Source organism: Sceloporus undulatus, chromosome 6 (genome assembly GCF_019175285.1).
Source record: "Sceloporus undulatus isolate JIND9_A2432 ecotype Alabama chromosome 6, SceUnd_v1.1, whole genome shotgun sequence".
Taxonomy (NCBI): Eukaryota; Metazoa; Chordata; class Lepidosauria; order Squamata; family Phrynosomatidae; genus Sceloporus; species Sceloporus undulatus.
In genome coordinates, this window is record NC_056527.1 from 45,226,559 (window position 1) to 45,247,258 (window position 20,700).

The 20,700-nt window shown below is 39.6% G+C and overlaps 1 protein-coding gene across 8 annotated transcripts in view; it reads right to left on the bottom strand.

Annotated features, from left to right (window-relative positions):
• The window catches only part of TBC1D5 (TBC1 domain family member 5), a 304,630-nt gene that overhangs the window by 130,875 nt on the left and 153,055 nt on the right, over positions 1-20,700 (bottom strand). For all 8 annotated transcript variants that reach the window (XM_042474674.1, XM_042474672.1, XM_042474673.1 and 5 more), the window contains 3 exons: positions 2,709-2,817; positions 1,083-1,172; positions 928-999 (listed from right to left, as the gene is read on the bottom strand). In XM_042474674.1, coding sequence (XP_042330608.1) covers positions 928-999; positions 1,083-1,172; positions 2,709-2,817 — 271 coding nt within the window. The remainder of the gene's footprint in view (positions 1-927; positions 1,000-1,082; positions 1,173-2,708; positions 2,818-20,700) is intronic.

A 20,700-nucleotide genomic window follows, 5' to 3' on the forward strand; every position in this document is an offset into this window, starting at 1 on the left:
TAATTCTATTCAATATTGGATGGGGATTAATAGTCCAAAATAATCTGGACAGTTGTAACAAGATAGATAGTTGACATATAAAATGAGAATGTATGAGCAAAAAGTGGCCAATTGTATGTTTTGCTCTTTTCAAATACAGTGGTCACTGATTACCTAAATGCCTACATTCTTTGGAAGCTCAACAGTCAACAAAGCTCTGACAAGAAAGTTCTAAATGTTCCAAAAGAATTTTTTTCCCCTAGTAGACCTGGGCTGAGCTAACTCTTGGGACATAACTAGCTTGTCTCGTGTTCCAAGGAAGATTGCCTCAGAACTAGGAGTGTTGGTGACTACTCCCACCAACGGAAGGTGTGGTGCTGCCTCTAGAAGCAGATCTGGATTGACCAGATCTGAGAAATCATGTGAATCATGAAACTATTTTTCTTTCCAACCCATACTGTTGTGAAAGATGTCAAACGATCATAGATTGTTCAACCAGCATATCCTATGGTTATAATTTATGTAAAAAAAATTGTGTCCTTGCCACAGGTAATTCACAACTCATTATTATGGCACTGATATGTTATATAAATATTAATAGCACATATGTTATTTTATCTTTCAAAATTGTGAGATAAATTAGATTTCACATACCGATCTTGGAGGTGTTGGACATTTACTCTGATGATTGTATGCAACAATATTGTTTTAGCAGTACTGTAAAGTTCTTAATAAGGGTATTAAAAAAAACAACAGCAAATTATATGATAGATTTTATTTTTGTGTCTTTCTTTGAGTACACCTTTGTCTCTAGTAACCACACATTTCTCTCAAATAGTGGGTTTAGATTGACCAGATGCATTATGGTTTCTGTGTTAGCAACTTCACTAGAAGCAGGTTTAAACAGTTTGTTGTATACGCAGTAAACAGAAAAGAGGTTCTGCTTACCCCTTCATCCTGTGAAAGTGGGTTGTTGATCATCAAGTCTTGCTGTCCAGCTTTCCGAGGATTTGTAATATGCTGTAGATGGGAATAAGAATTTAAAGTTTAGTTTCATTCCTTTTTGACACATTGAAAATGAGGGTTCAGGGAACTCAACTTACTATTTCTTTTATCTTGTTATAAAATGTTCTTAATTTTGTTGTTTTATTGATCCACTGATTTCTGTCAGGGGGTAGAACATTCAAAAAGAGCTGTAAACCAGACAAAATATTTGATTAGATAAACATGCAAGAGGCATCAACTCAGAATCTAAACAGCAAACTTCTTACACAGTCAATTAAAATGACTACAGGATTCACCTACATTATATCTGTCAAATATAACAACCAACTGAAAAGGATCTAGTGCTTTTCATTTCACCTGAAATTGAACCTTTGATACTCCACTGAGATATGCGTGGTGGGAATGCATCATGCTGTGTTAATTTAAGACTTTAAAATATGCTGCCTCAACTTGCCAAGTGTATATTCAAAAATTGTCTTCAAACACAGCCAATCATACCTTACATTGTTAGTTATACTGACTCCAAATATGGAGTCTGGATATGGAATATGTGTCTAAAATATGGTAGGATCTATATTTAGTTGAACACATCTGGATAATATAGATCCAATCCTCCAAGGCAGTTTCTTCACCCCCTGAAAATGTTGTAGAGAGGGGACACAGCTGAATAGAATGCACTGCGGTGCATGGTGACCCTCTGAATGATTTGAAAACCCCTTCTGTGAGTGGAGCTCTTCTGTTAAAGAAAGATAATCCTTGGATTTAGGCTTTTGACTGTTGGTCACTCATTGGACTTGCTTTCCCAACTTGTTTAACTATATGAAGTGTTAACCTTTATATAAGATTCTTACAGTCCCATAAATGATATGGACTTCTTCACCAATACTTTTTACACTAGAAAAATTTGAAGAGAAAATTCAGCAAGTAGGTAGGATTTATGATGCACTTACATTCAGTGCAAAAACTTGGATTTGCTCTTTACTATTTTTTCCCTCCTCCATAGATGCAAAAGATACAAAAGATCTATTTAAAAAGTAAGGATGGATCACTCTAAATCAGGGGTAAGCAACCTGCGGCCCGTGGGCCGGATGCGGCCCGGTGAGGACTTGGAACCGGCCCCAGCCTGGTCCTGCCGCTGATTGCCGCCGGGGCCTTTGGCGTCTTGTGCGAGGGGCATGGTGGGGCAATTGTCTATAGAAGTCTCAGAAACATGCATTTATCTTAACATTTTTAAAAAAATCAGCAAATTTTTTCACGTGTCCTCCACTTTTTATTTTAAAAGTGCCCTCCATTTGAAAATTTTGTCCTACATTTGTCCCGGTTTATTTATTTATTTTTTAAAAAATTATTTATTTTTCGGCTTCAGTCCCCCAATTGTCTGAGGGACAGCAACTCGGCCCCCGGCTCAAAAGGGTTGCCTACACCTGCTCTAAATAGTTTTACAAGTTAGCTGTTTTTTTCAATGTAAAAGTACTAATGGGACTGAATATTTCATTATGAAACATTTCCAAGTTAAAGATATTTAACATAACTCCTTCAATATGACTGGTAATTCAGCTACTGGGTACCTGAAATTAGTATCTATCCTGTGAATTATAAAAACTTATAGAGAGTGATGTCACCTGCAAAACTTAATGACTCTTTACATAAGTAGTATTCAAGTGCATCAGGTAATGCATTGATATATTACAGCTACAAGCTGTAAATAAATATTTTCTTCTTACCTTCCAGCAAACACTACGGAACCTGCTGCTTCTCAGCTGCCCATTAATCCCCTTCAGTCGTATTGTTGCCAAGTAATTGTTGTTTACAAATAATTCTTCCCATTCTTTACTGCATGGAATAAATAAGAGCAAAAAACTTTTAAAATTATTATTAAGGACTTAGCTGACTGAGAAGCAATATATCATGAAGTAATTTTGGGTAAACAAAAGGAAAGGAAGTTTCAAATGTATATATTTAGCAGTGTGCTATTTCTAAACGCATGGTTGTCTTTTTGGACACATTTCTTCCCTGGATTTAATGAATATGTAGATCACTGTAATTATGCCAGCTACTGAAATTCATAATGTCTGTGGAGGCTATTCCATTTCCTCTAAAATGTTGGTACTGCAGCTCAGTGAATAAACAAGAAAAATGAATATTAATATAACCATATTTGGGTTTCACCCATAGATAAAACAGAACCTGTTTTGAAAGGATACCTAATTCCTAATTCTAAAATATGGGAGGAGGATATATAGTGTTGTCTATTACGACACATTTGCCTAAAGCTTCTTTTCTTCATAACATCACGCTGGGCAGTTACACATAAGAGAAGATGACTTCCGTTAACTTTTAGTGCTGTTTACTATTGCCTTCTCTTCTTTCTACATGATCAGTTTTAAAATTTTAACAGGTGCTAGCAATTTTTTTAAAGATAAGAAACCCTCACTGTATAAACTGTTAAAGGCAAGCTTGAGTACCTGGCAGTACCTACGGCTGACTAGATAAACAACCTAAATATGCCTCCTAGGTACAAAGACACCAGGGGCCTAACACCTGTGCTTCATTAATGTACAAGTAAATCTACTCTAGTGGGAAACAATTGGAAATTAATTGTCCCAAACCATTCAGTGAATTTGAATACAAGAATTAAACAGTATCTCCTCTATTTTCTACTGAACTGAATCTCAAGAATACTACCACCCACCTGAGGATCTAAAATGAAATAACCCAAAGACTTCCTTGAGTCAATGAAATGTCAAATATAATTGAGGAAAACTAAACCAAACTAAATGAAAAACATCTTGTCAGGTATTTGTCATGTTGTTGTGTGCTTTATTTGTCATGTTGTTGTGTGTTGTTGTCTTTATTCTTTTGTAAAGGACAATCATTTAGGAATGATACAGTCAAATGAGGTCATCTTACTCCCCAAACACAGCTTTAATAAAAAAAAGTACCGTATATCCTATAGAATTGGTGTCTTCAGTTTGACAAAACTGAAACATGTGGTTTTCAGTTTGCAACCATTAAACAGCCATCATCCTAAAACTCATAATACTCATTAGGATTCTTTAATCAGTGTACTGTTGTTGAACAATTAATCTGTAACTCCAAAGAAATAGTAAATTTTGGCACCATACTTACAATCTATAGCTAATTTAGAGTTTAGTTACGCTGGTATGCATTTTGCAGTGACTTTATGTTTAAATGCCTTGTGTGGTATTTGTTTCGTTATCCCCTTAATAACTGAATTTCTTAGTCAAGCACCCTTAACTTTTAATTGAGGTAATCTGCTGGAGTAATCTATACCTGCTGAAATACTGTGGTCCTTTTGAAAACAGCTAAATAAATACCTTGTCTCAATATTCTGTACAGAATATGTTGGGTAGATATCCACACCTGGACCATGTATTTAGGAAATTTTAGTTAAGCAGTGGTGAAAAGAAGGTATATTGATAAAATGGATTAAATAATCAGTTCTGATAACACACAATCAAAAGTTCTTAAAGAATCCAAATGTAATATTGTCAAATACACACACACACACACAATTTTAGCACTAAAGCTGGCTACTATTAACAAAGGACTGGAAGGTAGATTAAAAGCGATCTAAAGGAAGTTGGGAAACTGTCAACTTTTCAGCCTCAGGTAAACTGGTGGAAAGCATTTTGACCATTGGAGATCAGCTATGGAAACCCATTTGGTTGTCCTAGACAAGTCACATTTCCCCATCTTCAGAGAGAGAAAAAGACACACAAATATTGCCAAGAAAACCCTGTGATAGGTTCATCTTAGGATCACAATTAAGTTAGAAACAACTTGAAGATACACAACACACATACAACACACAGTTAAGTTTGAGGAAGAATCAGCATCAGTTCTGCAAAGGGTAGCCATTCCTTTTCAAAATACTGATTGTTCTCTGGTTGCTGGTATTCATGTGGATGGGGTCAGCTGGTAGATACAATAGTCCCTTTCCTTCCCCCTAACTCCGCATATGCTCAAGCCCCATTTAAACTAATGGGGCTTGTGCCTGTGATGAGCCACAGGCGCATGCACCATTACTCTTTCCGCCATGTGGTACCACTCCTTCCACCGTGGCTTTCAGCGTAGTCTGAAAGCCGTGTATATTGCACCCATGTATGATGCGGGCGCACTGTAATTAGGGAACGTGACTGCTTAATGATCAGTAACAGAAAAAGGAACAAGAAACCAAGAGAAGGTATCATAATACAAGTAAAGATCTTTATTAGAACTACCACTTATTCTGGTGGTGAGCAGTGCAACAGTGAAGTGTGAAGGAAATTATTCAGCTGGTGATACACAATTTATTCTTAGGCAGGTTGAAAGGCACTCACAAAAACTTATTTCAAAGTAAACAAGAACTATTGGGAAAAACAATAAGCAAGATTCCATCTCAGTATGAAATATTAAATCCTAGGGCAATACATAGTGATGACATACTGATGGTGACAGACCGTCTGCTATTCTGTGAACTGTGCTGTTGCCCCATTTGAAAAAAGGAGCCCCATTTTTGTACCTTTTCCACCAACAAAATTTATATAAATAAATAAAGCATCTGAGGCCTGCTTGTAGGCTTTCCATAGGCATCTGGCAAGCTAAGATGGGAACAGCCAGGCATTTGTTCTGATTCAGCAGAGCTCTTCTTATGTTTCTCTAAGGGACTGGACAGAAGGAAGGTGAAGGAAAACAACCTTTGTTCACATCCTTCTCCCTCTGGGTGGTTGTCCACAAAAAGAGGACAAATGAATGATTGAAAACAATTATGAAGAAATGTGTCCACGTAGGGAGAGGGCCAGCTTGGAGTAGTGGTTTGAGTGTTGTATTATGGCTCTGGAGACCAGGGTTCAAATATCTGCTCCAGCATAAAAATGCACTGGATCACCTTGGGCAATGTACACTCTCTCAGCCTCAGAGTATGGTAGCAGCAATCCCCCTTCTGAATAAACTTGACAAGAAAACCCTTAGGGTTGCCATGTCAAAAATGACTTGGAAGCACACAATAACAACAACAGCAAGGGAGAAGGTCCATTAGAGGAATCCTGCCTGTTGTCCTCATAAAACTGAAAGCAGTTGTTGTTGTCAATGGCTGCTCCCAGGTTCTGGAACTCACTTCCCAGAGGTGATAGACTGGGTCACTTCCTATTCTCTTTTCCCAGTGATGTGAAGATCTTTTTATTCCAGGAGGTCCTTGAAAATATTTTTTTAGGGGAAACAGGCCTTGTATAATGTGCGGGACTTTTATTTGTTTTTGTTGTTTAAATTATTTATGTTTTTAACTGGTTTTAATATTCTAATAATTTAATTTCTTTTTAATTTTGATATACTGCGAATGTTTAGATATCTGTTTTAATTGTTGTAAGCCTCCTCAAGCCCCAAACTGGGAAACAGGAGGGTTATAAATACAAACAAGGATAACAATGATGATGATGATGATGATGATGATGATTGGTGCCTTCAAGGTGGATGTGTGACCCTATCATAGAGCTTTCTTGACAAGATTTACCCGGAGGAGATTTGTCATTCCCTTCTTAGGAGGCTGAGAGAGCATAACTTATTCAAGATCACTCAATGGATTTGCATCACTGAGTGGCAATTCAAACCCTGGTTTCAAACCACCACAGCATGCTGGCTGTCTCCAGTACAGCTACTATACACCAGATACCCCTACAGTATATACTGGGTGTTGCTGTGTAAAGTTGTTCAAGCAAAATATAACCACAAAACATACTTCCCATAACTGATATGTTATGGGCCCAAACAGACAGGCCAAAATAAAGCTGCTTTGAGTCACTTTGGAGGTATGCTGTTTAAATGACATATGGATCTTAAAAGACCAGAAGATGCGCCAAAACTACGCTGCAGTCCTTAGGACCAGAACATGGCTTTTGCATGGCTTCCGACCTCTTAGGATGCATGCATCATTTAAACAGCATACCACCAATGTGACTCGAAGCAGCTTTATTTTGGCCCGTCTGTTCGGGCCCTATGGTAAAGAAAAGGAGACAAAGAAATATGCAAACCTTCCCATCAATGTTATTTGGGAAGAGAAAAATTATACCCAATACAAATCTGTGTTTCACCGAAGCCACTCTTTGGAAAATTTGCTTTCTGCACAGCATGGTATTTGAAACTTTTACAGGAAATTCAGCAGAAATGTAAGAAGCGCAGATTAGTAATGCCAGCCACAGACGTTAAAGCCTGGCCTCAGAAACAGGAAGAGCTTCAGCATTAGGACTGCAGGTGCCAAGATCAACCAGATAAACACTGTTATCTATAATTACTTCATTTTTAGCTTAAATCACAGGTAATGAGGGAACTCAGTCTCGAAAAGGCAATTAAGAACTGTACACAGTCTTTTTGCTTTCTGTAGAAAGAAAAATATTTCAGAAATTGTTCAAGGATTCATCCATTTTAATTCTTCTCACAGAAAAAATATTTTATAATGTTCAAATAATGACTAGTATCATGAACAGTTTGCACAATCAGGGAGAGTCTGCTACTAAAATGAAATAGGATAACGTATAAAAGAATCCAGCAAATATATTTTAAAAATCTGATATTTAAAGTATTTCTTCATTATCCCGGATATCTGTGTTGCACAATCGTTTCTTTATTTTAATCTTTATTTTTATGCAAATTCTTTATTGAATTTTCCCTGCACTAAAAATATAGGTATATATTATTATTGTGTTGTATTGCAGTTATATTTATTCTTCACTTTTCCCCCAGTCTGAGACATAAAGTGGCTTCAAATGATTAAAAGACACCTAAAAATGTTTTATTGCTATGTGCCCTCTAGTTGTTTCTGACTCACAGAGTTGAAACACACAGGCCAAATAAAGCAATTTCAAACTGTTTTGGAGGCAGGGTGTTTAGATGATGCACACCTTCAAACCAGGCAGAAACTGAACTGAAGCTGCGCTCCAGAGCTAAAAACCAGAGCAAAAGAAACTTGGAATATTCCAATTTAGCCTGGATAACATACACCTTTGGCCCTGCATATAAATGCCCTGACATGAGAGAAATGCTAAAGGAATGGTCTGTCCTAACCTAACCCTAAAGCTGCATATAAATGCACCAGTGCAGGTGTGCACTGAAAAAGGATGGAGTCACCGTACCCAAGTGGTTGGGGAGAAGGCAAGAAAGTGAAAGTGTGACACCTCCACTGGATGTAATTACAACATACACAAACCAGACAGTCCAAGAGGGGGCATGGGTGAAAGGGGCATGTAGGGGGGTCTCCATGATTGTGCTTTGCCAGTGTTTTACTGTGCACACTGATACTCCAATGCACTATACTGGTGGAGGATCGCAGGTGTGACTTTGTGGCCAATCAAAGGGGTGGCCATCAAATGGGTGATATGTAGGTAATAGGCGGTCGGTGTGTATTTGTACAAGGGTACGCATGGATGGTGGGGAGGTGAGGGAAAAAATTACCCAGCTAGGTGGTTTGATACTGCGTCATGTGGTTAAGCTACGCACATTTGGTCTGTCTTGGGAGTGGCCCGTGTGGTCAGGTTTGAGCCGCTTTTTCCTGCCCTCTTCTGAGGCTATTTACTCTTGATATCTTTTAATATTATTGAATTTTTTTTAAAAAAATTTCATTTTCCATTTAAGTATTTTAGATCTGAGAGCTGGCATGGTGTAGTGGTTTGAGCACAGGGACTTTGACTCTGGAGAGTCGGGCACGCACCGAATGGGATGGGGATAAGAACGGAGTTTACCGCACACTGGAACGCTGTCGCTGCCGCCGGGCGTTCCAATCGCATCCTACATCCATTCCAGAGAGTGCTATTTCTGAGAACTGTTTCAAAGCATTCTCAGAAATTGCGCCCTCTGGAACGGATGTAGGACGTGACTGGAATGCCCAGCAGCAGCGGCGGCATTCCAATGTGTAGTAAACTCCGTTCTTAGCCCCATCCCATTCCAGTGGTGCCCCCATTTTCAGGGCCCGTGCAATATTCTTCATATACTGTACTCTCAACCCAAGACTACCCCATGACAGAGTTGCCTGAAAGTCATCATAAGTCAGAAACAATTTGAAGGCACACAACATTTTTAGATCTATACGTGATTTATTATACCCTGTTCTCTTTTTTATTTCACTCATTTAACAAATGGAGTTACTATCATTAGGCACATCATCATCTGTACCTTCTTAGCTCATGAGTTTGGACAGCTGAGGCCTTTGTTGCTAAAACTTGCACTCTGTTGGTAGAAAAGATGGTTATTCCACAAGCTGAACTTCTGCAAACTTTATATGTTGAAAGTAGATTAAGGACTTGACCAGCTGGAAAAGCTGGCTTCCAGGCAGCTTGGGAGCATGGTGTTTTTTCAGGGGGCATGCCCTCAAGAGGCCCAGAAGCTATCCAGCTGATCAGACATGGGGGGCTTCAAGCCACTCTGGGGATGTGGTGTTTTGACAAAGCACCGCCCCGGAGTGCCCAGAAGTTGTGCTGAGGCTGCCCAAAACCAGCCCAAATAGAAGCTGATCGTATTGGGGCCGATGGCAGAGAGTGCCTTTGGGACTGTGCCGTGTGTTTTTCGTGGTTTTAAGATGTCTTCGGCAGTGTGTGTGTGTTCAAACCACCCCTTCATGGCCATCTGTTTTGGACATGTGACTTTTCAGCATTGACAATCTGACACAAATTGGTTAGGAGTCACAAAGCTAGATGAAGATTTTGGAAAGAAGCTTTTTGGGTCAGACCAATGATTAATCAATTGCCTTTGTAAAGGAATCTTGACACTCCCTGAACACAGCTTGTACCTGACTTTGGAACTCCCATGCTACCTCTTTGCTGTTCTTTTGTTGGCAGGTGAAAGTCTTTTTTATGTTGGTATGCTTTGGGGAACTTACTGTTTTACAAAGAAAAGGGCCTTTTAAAAGTGTACTTTACTATTTTTATTCCTTATTATTAAATTATTATTTTAAATGTTTTTAATTCAATAGACAATTTACTACTATTTTAACTGTAACTTTTGTCTGTTTTAGTTACATGTGTTTTCACCTGAAATTGCTTTTATTCATAAGCTGTGTTGAGTCTCAGAGTTTGGAAAAAGATGGGCTATGATACACCCATAGAATACAACAGCAATGCTAAATACCCTGAGAGTTGTGGCTAGGCCATACCAGTTGCCCAGTGCAAATGAGAGAAATGTTTGATGAGACATAAAAATGTTGACATGAAAGTAAGCATCTTTCAGGTGTATTGTGGTGAACTTTTGCCCTTCCACAGCAGAGGTATAATTGTAGTGAGTGTAACTATTCCAAATTTCTTTCAAGATATGTAAGAAATCATATTTCTCAAGTCCAAAATTGGGCACAGTTTACTAACTTCCTTTTGGATAGCAAAATATCTCAAGTTGGGAACTGAACCTTGGTCTCCAGAAACATAGTCCAACAGTTAAACCATTATACACAGAGAGTCTGGTACAGATTCTCACAAGGCAAAATATTAAAGCCCATTTTGTGCCACCAATTCAGCCACCAATTCTGTCCTAATGGAGTTTGAGGTGGGAAGCCAAATTTCTGCATTCCTGAGGTGCGAAGGTCTAGCAGCATCTGAAGGAATCTAGTTTGTAGTCTTTGCTGAGGTACATGAGACCATTAGAATAGCTGTCAGACTACGGTATTACTGTCTGGACTTTTTAGATAACAGAAACAGATCTCTTGCAAAAATAAGAAGGGTAAAGTTTGTGCAGCTGGTTCTGTCCCACTTGACAGTCATTGATTTGTACTTCACTGCAGGCCTAAAAGAAGTCATTGCTTGTGCCGTGACAGCCAAAGCCAGTTCATAGTCTAGAGATGCCTTATGTGCTGCTAACTGCAGAACACCAAATATAATGTTCTTTCTTCATCAACATTTTTGAACTGAGTGTGGATTTCAACAAGTAGATTAACTACTGCACAAACGTCAGTACACGGAAAAAGGTAAAGGAGAGATTTCACAAGTATGTAAAACAAATTTCTTAAAACAATGTATCATGAAACAAAAGTAACATAGTTTTAAAAAAAATCAATTGAAGTCAGCAATGTGATAAGAAAGACCAAAAAATTCTGATGCTATTGATTATAACAGAATTCTTACTCCTGCAATTCTACCATTTGCATTGGCCATTGTAATACTGAGAAAACAACTATTATCTACATACTCCTCAGCCTGGCCAACAACTTGATCATGGTTCAGTAGCAGATGTTCTTGCTTTTAGGTCACTAAAAACCTTATGGACTAGTTTCACTCTCCAAGGAGCAAATGCCAACATGATTAAGATCTGAACATGTACAACTCAACACCAACAGAAGCATGGTGCCATTTATCTGTCAATTTCAGTCACACTGATTTGAGTTTGGAGTTTAAATGAATCTTGATATGGTAATTTCACTGCATTACTTAAGCCCACTGTGCTTTAAGAACTTTTAATAAATATTTTAATTCACACTCACTATAGTAATGAACAATTCCTAGAATGCATATGTGAGACAGTACTTGTTAAAACTTTAAAAACCTATGACAAAGACATTAACATAAGGCATGCAATATATTAAAGGAATGCTGGAATTTATCAGAATAAAAGGAAGCCTTTTATATTTAACAGCCACAGAACATAAATGATTCCAAAACACTAAAAATTTATGATGACTGCTTTTGTTACTTAGAAAAACTTTCTTGGATACTTCCATTCAAGCTAGCTGTAGAAGAAATGTATGAGGATGTAGCTGCATTTTCCCTATTCATCCAGGCCTCTTGCTGTCTTGACATGATTGTTGCCAGAGGCTCTCAGGTCAAAGGAAAGCACAGCTCTCCATATAGAAATGAATTGAGTACAGGGACTGATTACAAAGAACAGCCCTGATAGCTCCTTGTTTGCCCTGGCCCCAGGGATAGTACCTCTCTTGTTGTACAAGAGTACAAAAAGTACAAAAAAGGCAAAAGCAATTGCCCTCTGTATGCTACTGCCACAGAAGAAGGAAGGTAAAATAAATGTTTACTATGCTACATCATTGCATGCATGTTTTTCTTTCTTTGACCTTTCCTTGACTTCAAAGGACCAGCATACTAAGCACATGGCCAATGTAATATATTTCCAGGTTCATTATTTCTCACACTTCTTCTTTCCACTTTACAGGACACATCAGAATTAGAAGCAAATCCTACCCAAAGGCTAACCTGGTGTGAAATTTCTTCTTGATGCCAACATCAATTTTATTTCAATATAGAGAACAAGTATCACATAAAATAGACTAATTCATTGACACTGTTTTTATTTTGTCCCTTCAAGTTGTTTCTGACTTATGGCGACCCTAAGGGGAACCCATCACAGAGGTTTCTCAGCACAATTTGTTCAGAGGGGAGTTGCTTTTGGCTTCTTCCAAGGCTGAGAGAGTGTGACTTGGCCAAGGTCACCCAGTGGTTGAGCAAAGATTCAAACCCTGGTCTCCAAAGTCATAGTCCAACACTGAAACCACAACAACACATTGGCTCTCTATTCAATTCTATTCACTGTGCATTCAAGTTGCCTGTTGATTTATGGTGATCGCATGAATTTCATACGGTTTTCTTAGGCAAGGACTACTCAGAGGTGGTTTTGTCAGTTCCTTCCTCTGACAGATAGCCTACAGTGCTGGTATTCACTGGCAATCTCCCATCCAAGTACTAGCCAGTCTGACCTTGCTTAGCTTAAAAAATCAGAAGGACCTGGTGTCTTTAGGTTATTTAGGCATTCATTGATATACCTGGAGATGATTCAATAATTATAGGCAAAACCTATCCCAAGTGTGCCAATTTTGGGGGGAAAAGCATGATATAAATAAATATAATAACAATAATGCAGTAACTGAATAAATATAGGTAAGAAAGACACACAAAAAAGGAACTCCTCTAACTGTCATGCTGCAAAGCAAGCAATTCACATTTTGGAACGGAACCTGTGTTCATATCCTTCTCAAAGGCAACAACTTTAGGTTTTTTAAAAAAGCATCAGTGCTGTTAGTAATGTAGCTTCTCATTCTTTTCCCACGGCTCAGGCAGATCAGTTCCTTTCACACCCCCATAGTCATCTCCACTGTTTTATGTACAGTGGCAGATCAAAACATATGTGTAAAATAATTCCTTCTTTACCATTGGCATCCTTTCCAAGCCCTCTATTTTTAAAGTCTTGCTGTACTGTTCAGATACCATGTCCTTCCTTCATCTGTCTTTCTGTGCAGGAACGTAGAGGAAAATTAACACACCTTGGAGTAGTCACACTTATGTACAAAATGACTACATTTCTGACACTAGAAAGTGGAAGACATGAATTGACAGTAACTGGAGCAGATCTACAGTCAGCCCTCCATATCCATGGATTCAAGCACCCATGGCGCATATATATATATATATATATATATATATTCCAAAAGGCAAATCTTGCATATAAGGGAGACCATTTTACTATGTCACTGTATTTAATAGGAATTGAGCATCCACAGATTTTGGCATCCTGGTCCTGGAACCAAACCCCAGTGGATGCCAAGGGCCCACTGTATAACCTAAGTTCTCTCACACATTTTAAGTAATTTTGAATACAAAGATACCGACACAATGTAAATGAGCTAAGCTATCATGCTGAAAATTTGAAGAAAAACTGGAAATGTTGAAGCAGTCCACATTTATTAGAATTTTATCCAGGAACATGGTTATAAATCTCACTTCAATAAAAGTAAAAACTGAGGTTAACTTTAATGCTTGTAAGTACTACATATGAGAAATACTTAACTGTACTGAAAAAATCTATAAAAATAATTTTGTCCTGAAAATAATACTCCATGGAGTAAAATGATGGTCCAGTTCAATTCATTTCCGGGGGGGGGGGGGGACAACAACTAATATTACTATATATTTTGGAAAATAGATGTAAAACCAAAAGTTGAAAATGCTCACCTTCACTTTTATTTCATAGGTCACTGTTATATCATCTAATAAGATAATTAAAAACATGCAAGCAGCTGGTACTGCGGCTAAACAGATTAATGTAATAGTCTGTAGTCATATGTGCTGGCAAGAGGTTCACCTTTTTGGCGAGGAGAAGGTCAGCTGCCCTTGGGAAGGAGAGAAATACAGTATTTCAACTTTCTAGTGCCACTGTATTGCAACATTAAGAATGGAAACTAGCTTTCTGGCCAAGAGAGTTGCCATCCCTGGTAAGTGAGAAAAGTAAAATATTTCATCCACGGAACAGGCAATTTTTCTTATATTATTAGTTATTTTGAATAAAAAGATCTTGGATATCACAAATTCATGGCAAATTCAAAACTTGCCTCTTCTTGCCTCACCCACTATTAAGATAACCAGAGACCAAACTGTGGATTAAAACCAATGATAGGGAACATGGGAAAGCTTTGCAAAAGTAGCTTCACTATTAGTCAATTTCCAAGCAGAACTTAGAATGCTGGCTTTGACCTTTTACTCTTCAAATGGTTTGGAAGCAGGTTACCTGAAGGATCATCTCCTGTATGAGCTTGTGCATGTGCATGTGCATATCTCTTAAACCTGCTGACAATCTGCATAGCAAGGCCAAAATGTGAAGAGGAAAGTAGTAGCTATTCTTCAGTCTTTATTCTAGTCACCCTTCTTATCTTTCTGTTAGACAAATGGCTTTTTCAACTAATCTGACTCTTTAATATTAAAACATCAAATCCAATTTTAATTTTACCTTTGGTAAGTCCATTGGGAGAGCCAGCATGATGCAGCAGTTTCAGAACTGGACTAGGACTCTGGCAGAGCAGGGTTTGAATCCCCACTCAGCCATGAAACCCACTGGTGGTAGATTTCAAAGACATAGCTGTGTTAGTCTGGAAAATCAGAATGCAAAGGGATCTTGTTAGTCTCAAAGGTGCTACAAGATCTCTTTGCATACTGATCATCACCACTGGTGAACTTGGGCAAGTTACATTCTCCAACCTTTACAGGAAGATATACTCAATCTCCCTCTGAACAAATCTTGTCAAGAAAATCCTTTGACATATACGCATTAGAATGGTCATAAGTTGGAAACAACTTGAATGTATTCAACAAGGTATGTTATCCATTGAAGTCAGCTTGAAGACACATAAGACAACTACAAGATGTATTGAGACCAATAAGAGGGCGACTAAAATGTTCAAGGGTCTAGAAACCATGCCCTATGAGGAACGACTTAGGGAGCTGGGGATGTTTAGCCTGGAGAAGAGAAGGTTAAGAGGTGATATGATAGCCCTGTTTAAATATTTGAAGGGATGTCATGTTGAGGAGGGAGCAAGTTTGTTTTCTGCTGCTCCAGAGAACAGGACCCGGAACAATGGATGCAAGCTACAGGAAAAGAGAATCCGCCTCAACATTAGGAGGAACTTCCTGAAAGTAAGGGCTGTTTGACAGTGGAACAAGCTCCCTAGGAGTGTAGTGGAGTCTCCTTCCTTAGAGGTCTTCAAACAGAGGCTGGATGGCCATCTGTTGGGGATGCTTTGATTGTGATTTCCTGCGTGGCAGGGGGTTGGACTGGATGGCCCTTGCGGTCTCTTCCAACTCTATGATTCTATGATTCTAAGACAATCATGATTAACAAGGTCCATTGGTTTCAGTGTCCATTCATTTACCTGAAATTGGATTACTACAAGATTTAGTCTAAAGTATTTTAAATTGGCTTACCATGGCACTGCCTTTCTATTGTACTGGGATTGCATGTTCATATGAGGCAAGAGGCTATGTTGGCAGTAGCAGTGCTGCTCGTAAGGTCTCCCAAGTTAGACAGACTTTTTCTGAAGAGCTAGACAAAATGTGCCAAACAGCTACTGGACAGCAGCACTAGTGGTGTGTGCGTGCGCCAAAGCACAACCTGAAAAACATTGCTTTAGAATTTAAAGATTATACACACACACACACACACACACACACTATTAATCCTAATTGACTGGGAACAAGGGGAACTCTGGACTGAAGCCAGAGGAAGAATGTGAGAATGAAAAAAAAAAAAAAAGATATATCTAGCCAAAAAGAAAGAAAAAACCCACTGGATGACAGAAGATGAAACTCTTCAAGGAGTTAAGGACAGACTGGAAGCAAAAGCAAAAAGGGAAGGAAATAGGGTCAGAATGATTGGTTCTATTTAACGATTGGTGTGCAGGGACAAAGAGAATTACTATAACCATCTTTTACAAGATCTTAGAATTCAAAGGAAATGTAACCCCAAGAGTAGGGGTGTTCTATGACCAGCAAGGGAACACACTACATGATCAAGAAGAAATAAAAAGATGATGGAAACAATACACTGAAGAACTATATGAAAGAGATGAAAGGATGACATACTCATTCAAGGAAGAACCATTTTAAGGTGAGCCCACATTTTTAGAAAGTGAAGAGGAAGCTGCATTCAAAACACTTGGAAGAAATAAATCATCAAGAACAGGTGGCATACCAATGGAATTTGTTCAAGCAATCGACTCAAATAAGTGGATTTTCCATATCACATTTATGTAGTATGTAAAGTGATCTTGTAGCACTTTTGAAACTGTGGTCCAAAATACCCTGTAGAAATAATGCAGTTTGACCCTGCTTTAATTGCCCTGGCTCAATGCTAAGGAATCCTGGGAATTGTAGTTTATTGTGGCACCAGATCTCTGACTGAGATGGCTGAAAGTCTCACAAAACTACAGTTCCTAGAATTCTCTAGCACTGAGCTAGGGCAGTTAAAGCGGTCTCATACTGGATTATTTCTGCAGTATGTTTTGGACCTAACTGAAAGAGAGATCCCATGAATCTGAGGATGTAGGCTGAAGTCTGGGAAAGCTCATGCTACCAACTTTCAATTAGTCTTAAATGTTCCCTATGCATATTGATTTTCCAGACTAACATGGCTATGTGTTCCAAAAGAGGGCAACCAATATGGTTAAGGGTCTGGAAACCATGCCTTATGAGGAGAAACTTGGGGAACTGGGTATGCTTAGCCTAGGGAAAAGAAAGTTAAGATGTGATAGCCTATTTAAATATTTGAAGAGGTGTCATATTGAGGATGGAGCAAGCTTGTTTTCTGCTGCAAGAATAGGACCCAGATCAATGGATTCAAACTACAGGAAAAGCTATTCCAGCACAACATTAGGAAGAACCTCTTGACAGTAAGAGCTGTTTGACAGTGGACCATACTCCCTTGGAATGTGGTGGAATCTCCTTCTTTAGAGGTTTTTAAACAGAACCTGGATGGCCGTGTTGGGGTGCTTTGATTCTGTATTGCTGCATGGGGTTGGACTAGATGCCCCTTGTGGTCTCTTCCAACTCTATGATTCTATATGGCACTCAGATCTTCCAGAGCTTTCATTCCATTGATTTTGCTGTGTGGAAGTCTGTGATGGACTGCCTGTTGATTGTTTCTCTGTAGATGACCACCTGCCATCTTAAGTTGAACATGGATGAAACAGAGATCCTGGTGTTTCAGCCTGACCGCCAACCAGCCCTACTTCCATGCCCATCACTGTGTTTGCAGGGTTACACATTGGCTCCTGTCTTGGTTGCTTGGAACCCTGGAGTCCTGCTGAATGATCATTTGTCCCTATGTCCCTTTATTGGGGCAACTGAAAAGGCATGTAACTTTAATCTTTTAAACATCTGTAGGATCTGTAGGTTTTTACCACTGAGACAGCCCATCATCTTGTCTAGGCCTTGGTTATTTCACACCTGGACTACTGAAATAGTCTATTGGCAGGTTTCCCTTCCTGCTGTCCTATTCCTCTGGTTTTAATTCAGAATAGTGTTGTTTGGGTTTCTTTTAAATCTCCCAAAATATTCACATGTCTTTTTTCATTATAGATCCCTCCATTAGGCTACCAGTTTGAGCCAGGTCTCATTACAGACTTTTGATCCTGGTATTTAGGGCCCTGCACGCTAACCTTCCCCAGCACTTGGCAGCTCAGTTAGCATGGTATGTAACATCTAGGAATTTAAGAACTACAGGCAAAGGATTATTGGTGGTTCCACCAGTGTAAATGACTCTGTCAAGGCTGCAAGCCTTTCAAGATCTGGCTCCACATTTGTAGAACAGTCTTCCTTTATATCTCTGGTTGGAGGAGGATTTTGCCTATTTTCGTAAAGGGCTGAAGACCTTCCTCTTTCATTCACTCCAATAAGGTGCCGAGTGTGCCTACAGATGCCAAGATGCATAGCAACTGGTGGGGACTTTATTTTTAGTATATCATAGTGTTATGTTTCATTGGCGGGGTACAGACCGCCGCCGCCGGCTAGTCCGTGGGGGAGCCGGAGCCTCCACACGGCGCGGCTCCCCTGCGGACTGAAAAAGAAGCTCCAAAATGGAGCTTCTTTTCAAGTCGCGTTTGCGACATAGTGAGGTGCCAGGGGCGCACTCGCTACGTCACAAAGGACGCGACGCGTACGGACACTCAGCGTCCGATACGCAAAGATGGCGCCAGCCATGTAGAAGGGCCGGCGCCATCTTGTACGGATGGAGTCCGTACTAGGCCCAGGGGCATCTAAAAGAGACGCCCCCTTTTTAAAATAGGACATCCTCCGGACGTCCCAAATGCCGGTGCAGAAAGCACCATTGTTTCATTATTGATTATATATGTCTGATGTTCCTCCCTTTGTTGAAAGGATATTATAAATAAACATTGTTGTTGTTGTTACCACTATTACTACTACTACTAAAATCTGCCAACAAATATGGAAACCAAAAGAAGGGGTCACCAGTTGGAAACACTCACTACACATTCCAAACCCCAACAAATAGGGGTTATACCAGGGATGATGATAGTAAGCCTAGAATCATTGCATTAATCTCCCATATAAGTAAAATGATGCTCAAAATTACAAGACTTTTAAAACTTATATGGAGTAAGAAGTGCCATATGTCCAATCTAGGTGCAGAAGACGAAGAGGCACAAGGGATCATATTCCAAACATATGTTGGATAATGTGCACAGACACCAAAGAATTTCAGTAGAAAATCATCCTATGCTTTACAGATTATAATAAAGCCTTCTCGAAAAACTATGGATTGCTCTTGTAGAAATGGGTGTGCCACAACATTTGATTATCCAAATGCATAAGAGGTACTTATTGTAAATACTGATGAAGTAGACAAACTACTTGGAAGTGTAAAGAGGGCGACGTGCTCTCTCAATCCTTGCCCATTGTGGCTGACCGTTCAGGGGGGCGGATGCGATAAAAACTTTGTTACATCTCATAATTAACACATCCCTTAAAGAGGGAGCATTTCCATCAGAAATGAAACAAGCAATGGTCAAACCGCTATTAAAATACCCTTCTTAGATCCCCTGATAAGAAACAATTACCGGCTGGTCTCCCTTTTACCATTCTTGGGCAAAGTGATCGAGAGGGCAGTCGCCCTCCAACTCCAAGCTGTATTGGATGAAACTGATTATCTGGACCCATTACAAACCGGCTTTAGGATGGGATATGGTGTTGAGACAGCCATGGTTGCCTTAGTCGATGTTCTCCGTCTGGGCATCGATGAGGGAAGTGTGACCTTGTTGGTGCTCTTGGACATCTCAGCGGCTTTCGATACCACAGACCATGGTATCCTTCTGGAACGCCTGAGGGAGTTAGGTATTGGGGGCACTGCGCTCCAGTGGCTCCATTCCTACCTCTCAGGTAGATTCCAGATGGTGAGGCTGGGGACATTTGCTCTTCTAAAAGAGAGCTGACATCTGGCACCCCTCAGGGCACCATTCTGTCCCCCATGATGTTTAACATTTACATGAAACTGCTGGGAGAGATCATCCGGAGACATGGGGCGCAGTGTTATCAGTACACTGATGACACCCAAATCTACTTCTCTATGTCTCTGACTGATGCAGTGACTGGCATCTCTCCTCTGGATACTTGTCTTAAATTGGTAATGGGCTGGATGAGGTAAAACAAACTCAAGCTGAATCCAGAGAAAATGGAGGTACTTGAGATAGGTTCCCCAAGTTCAGGCATGGAGATTTGTCAACCACTCCTGGATGGGGTCACACGTCCACTAAAGGATGAAGTTCGCAGCTTGGGGGTACTTCTGGACCCATCTCTACAGTTATCATCTCAGGTAGATGTGATGGCCAGAAGTGCCTGGTATCAACTTCAGTTGATATGCCAAATGAGTCCCCTATCTGGACCGAAAGGACTTTGAAGCAGTGGTACTTGCACTGGTAATCTCTTGTTTAGATTTCTGCAATGCACTTTACATGGGGCTACCTTTGTACCAAGTTCGGAAACTTCAACTGGTGCAAAATGTGGCTGCCAGACTGGTCACTGGAACACCTAGGTAAGACCACATAACTCCAGTACTAAAATCTCTTCACTGGCTGCCGATTAGTTTCCGGGTGCAGTACAAAGTGTTGATTATTACCTTTAAAACCCTGCATGGCTTGGGCTCGAGTTACTTGAAAGAATGGCTCTCCCTACACATCCTCCCCGCACTCTCAGAACAACTGGGAAGAACCTCTTGGATTATCCAAAGACTAAATTAAGATCAATTTCCCACAGGGCATTTACTGCTATGGCTCCCAAATTGTGGAATGGCTTGCTGGAGGAGATCCATCTTATTACCACCTTAGACGCCTTCAAGAAGGCACTTAAGATGGATCTTTTCCGGTGAGCTTAGCCCCCTGATCTGCTATAACAATTATAAAAACTATTATTATTATTATTATTATTATTATTATTATTATTATTATTATTATTATTA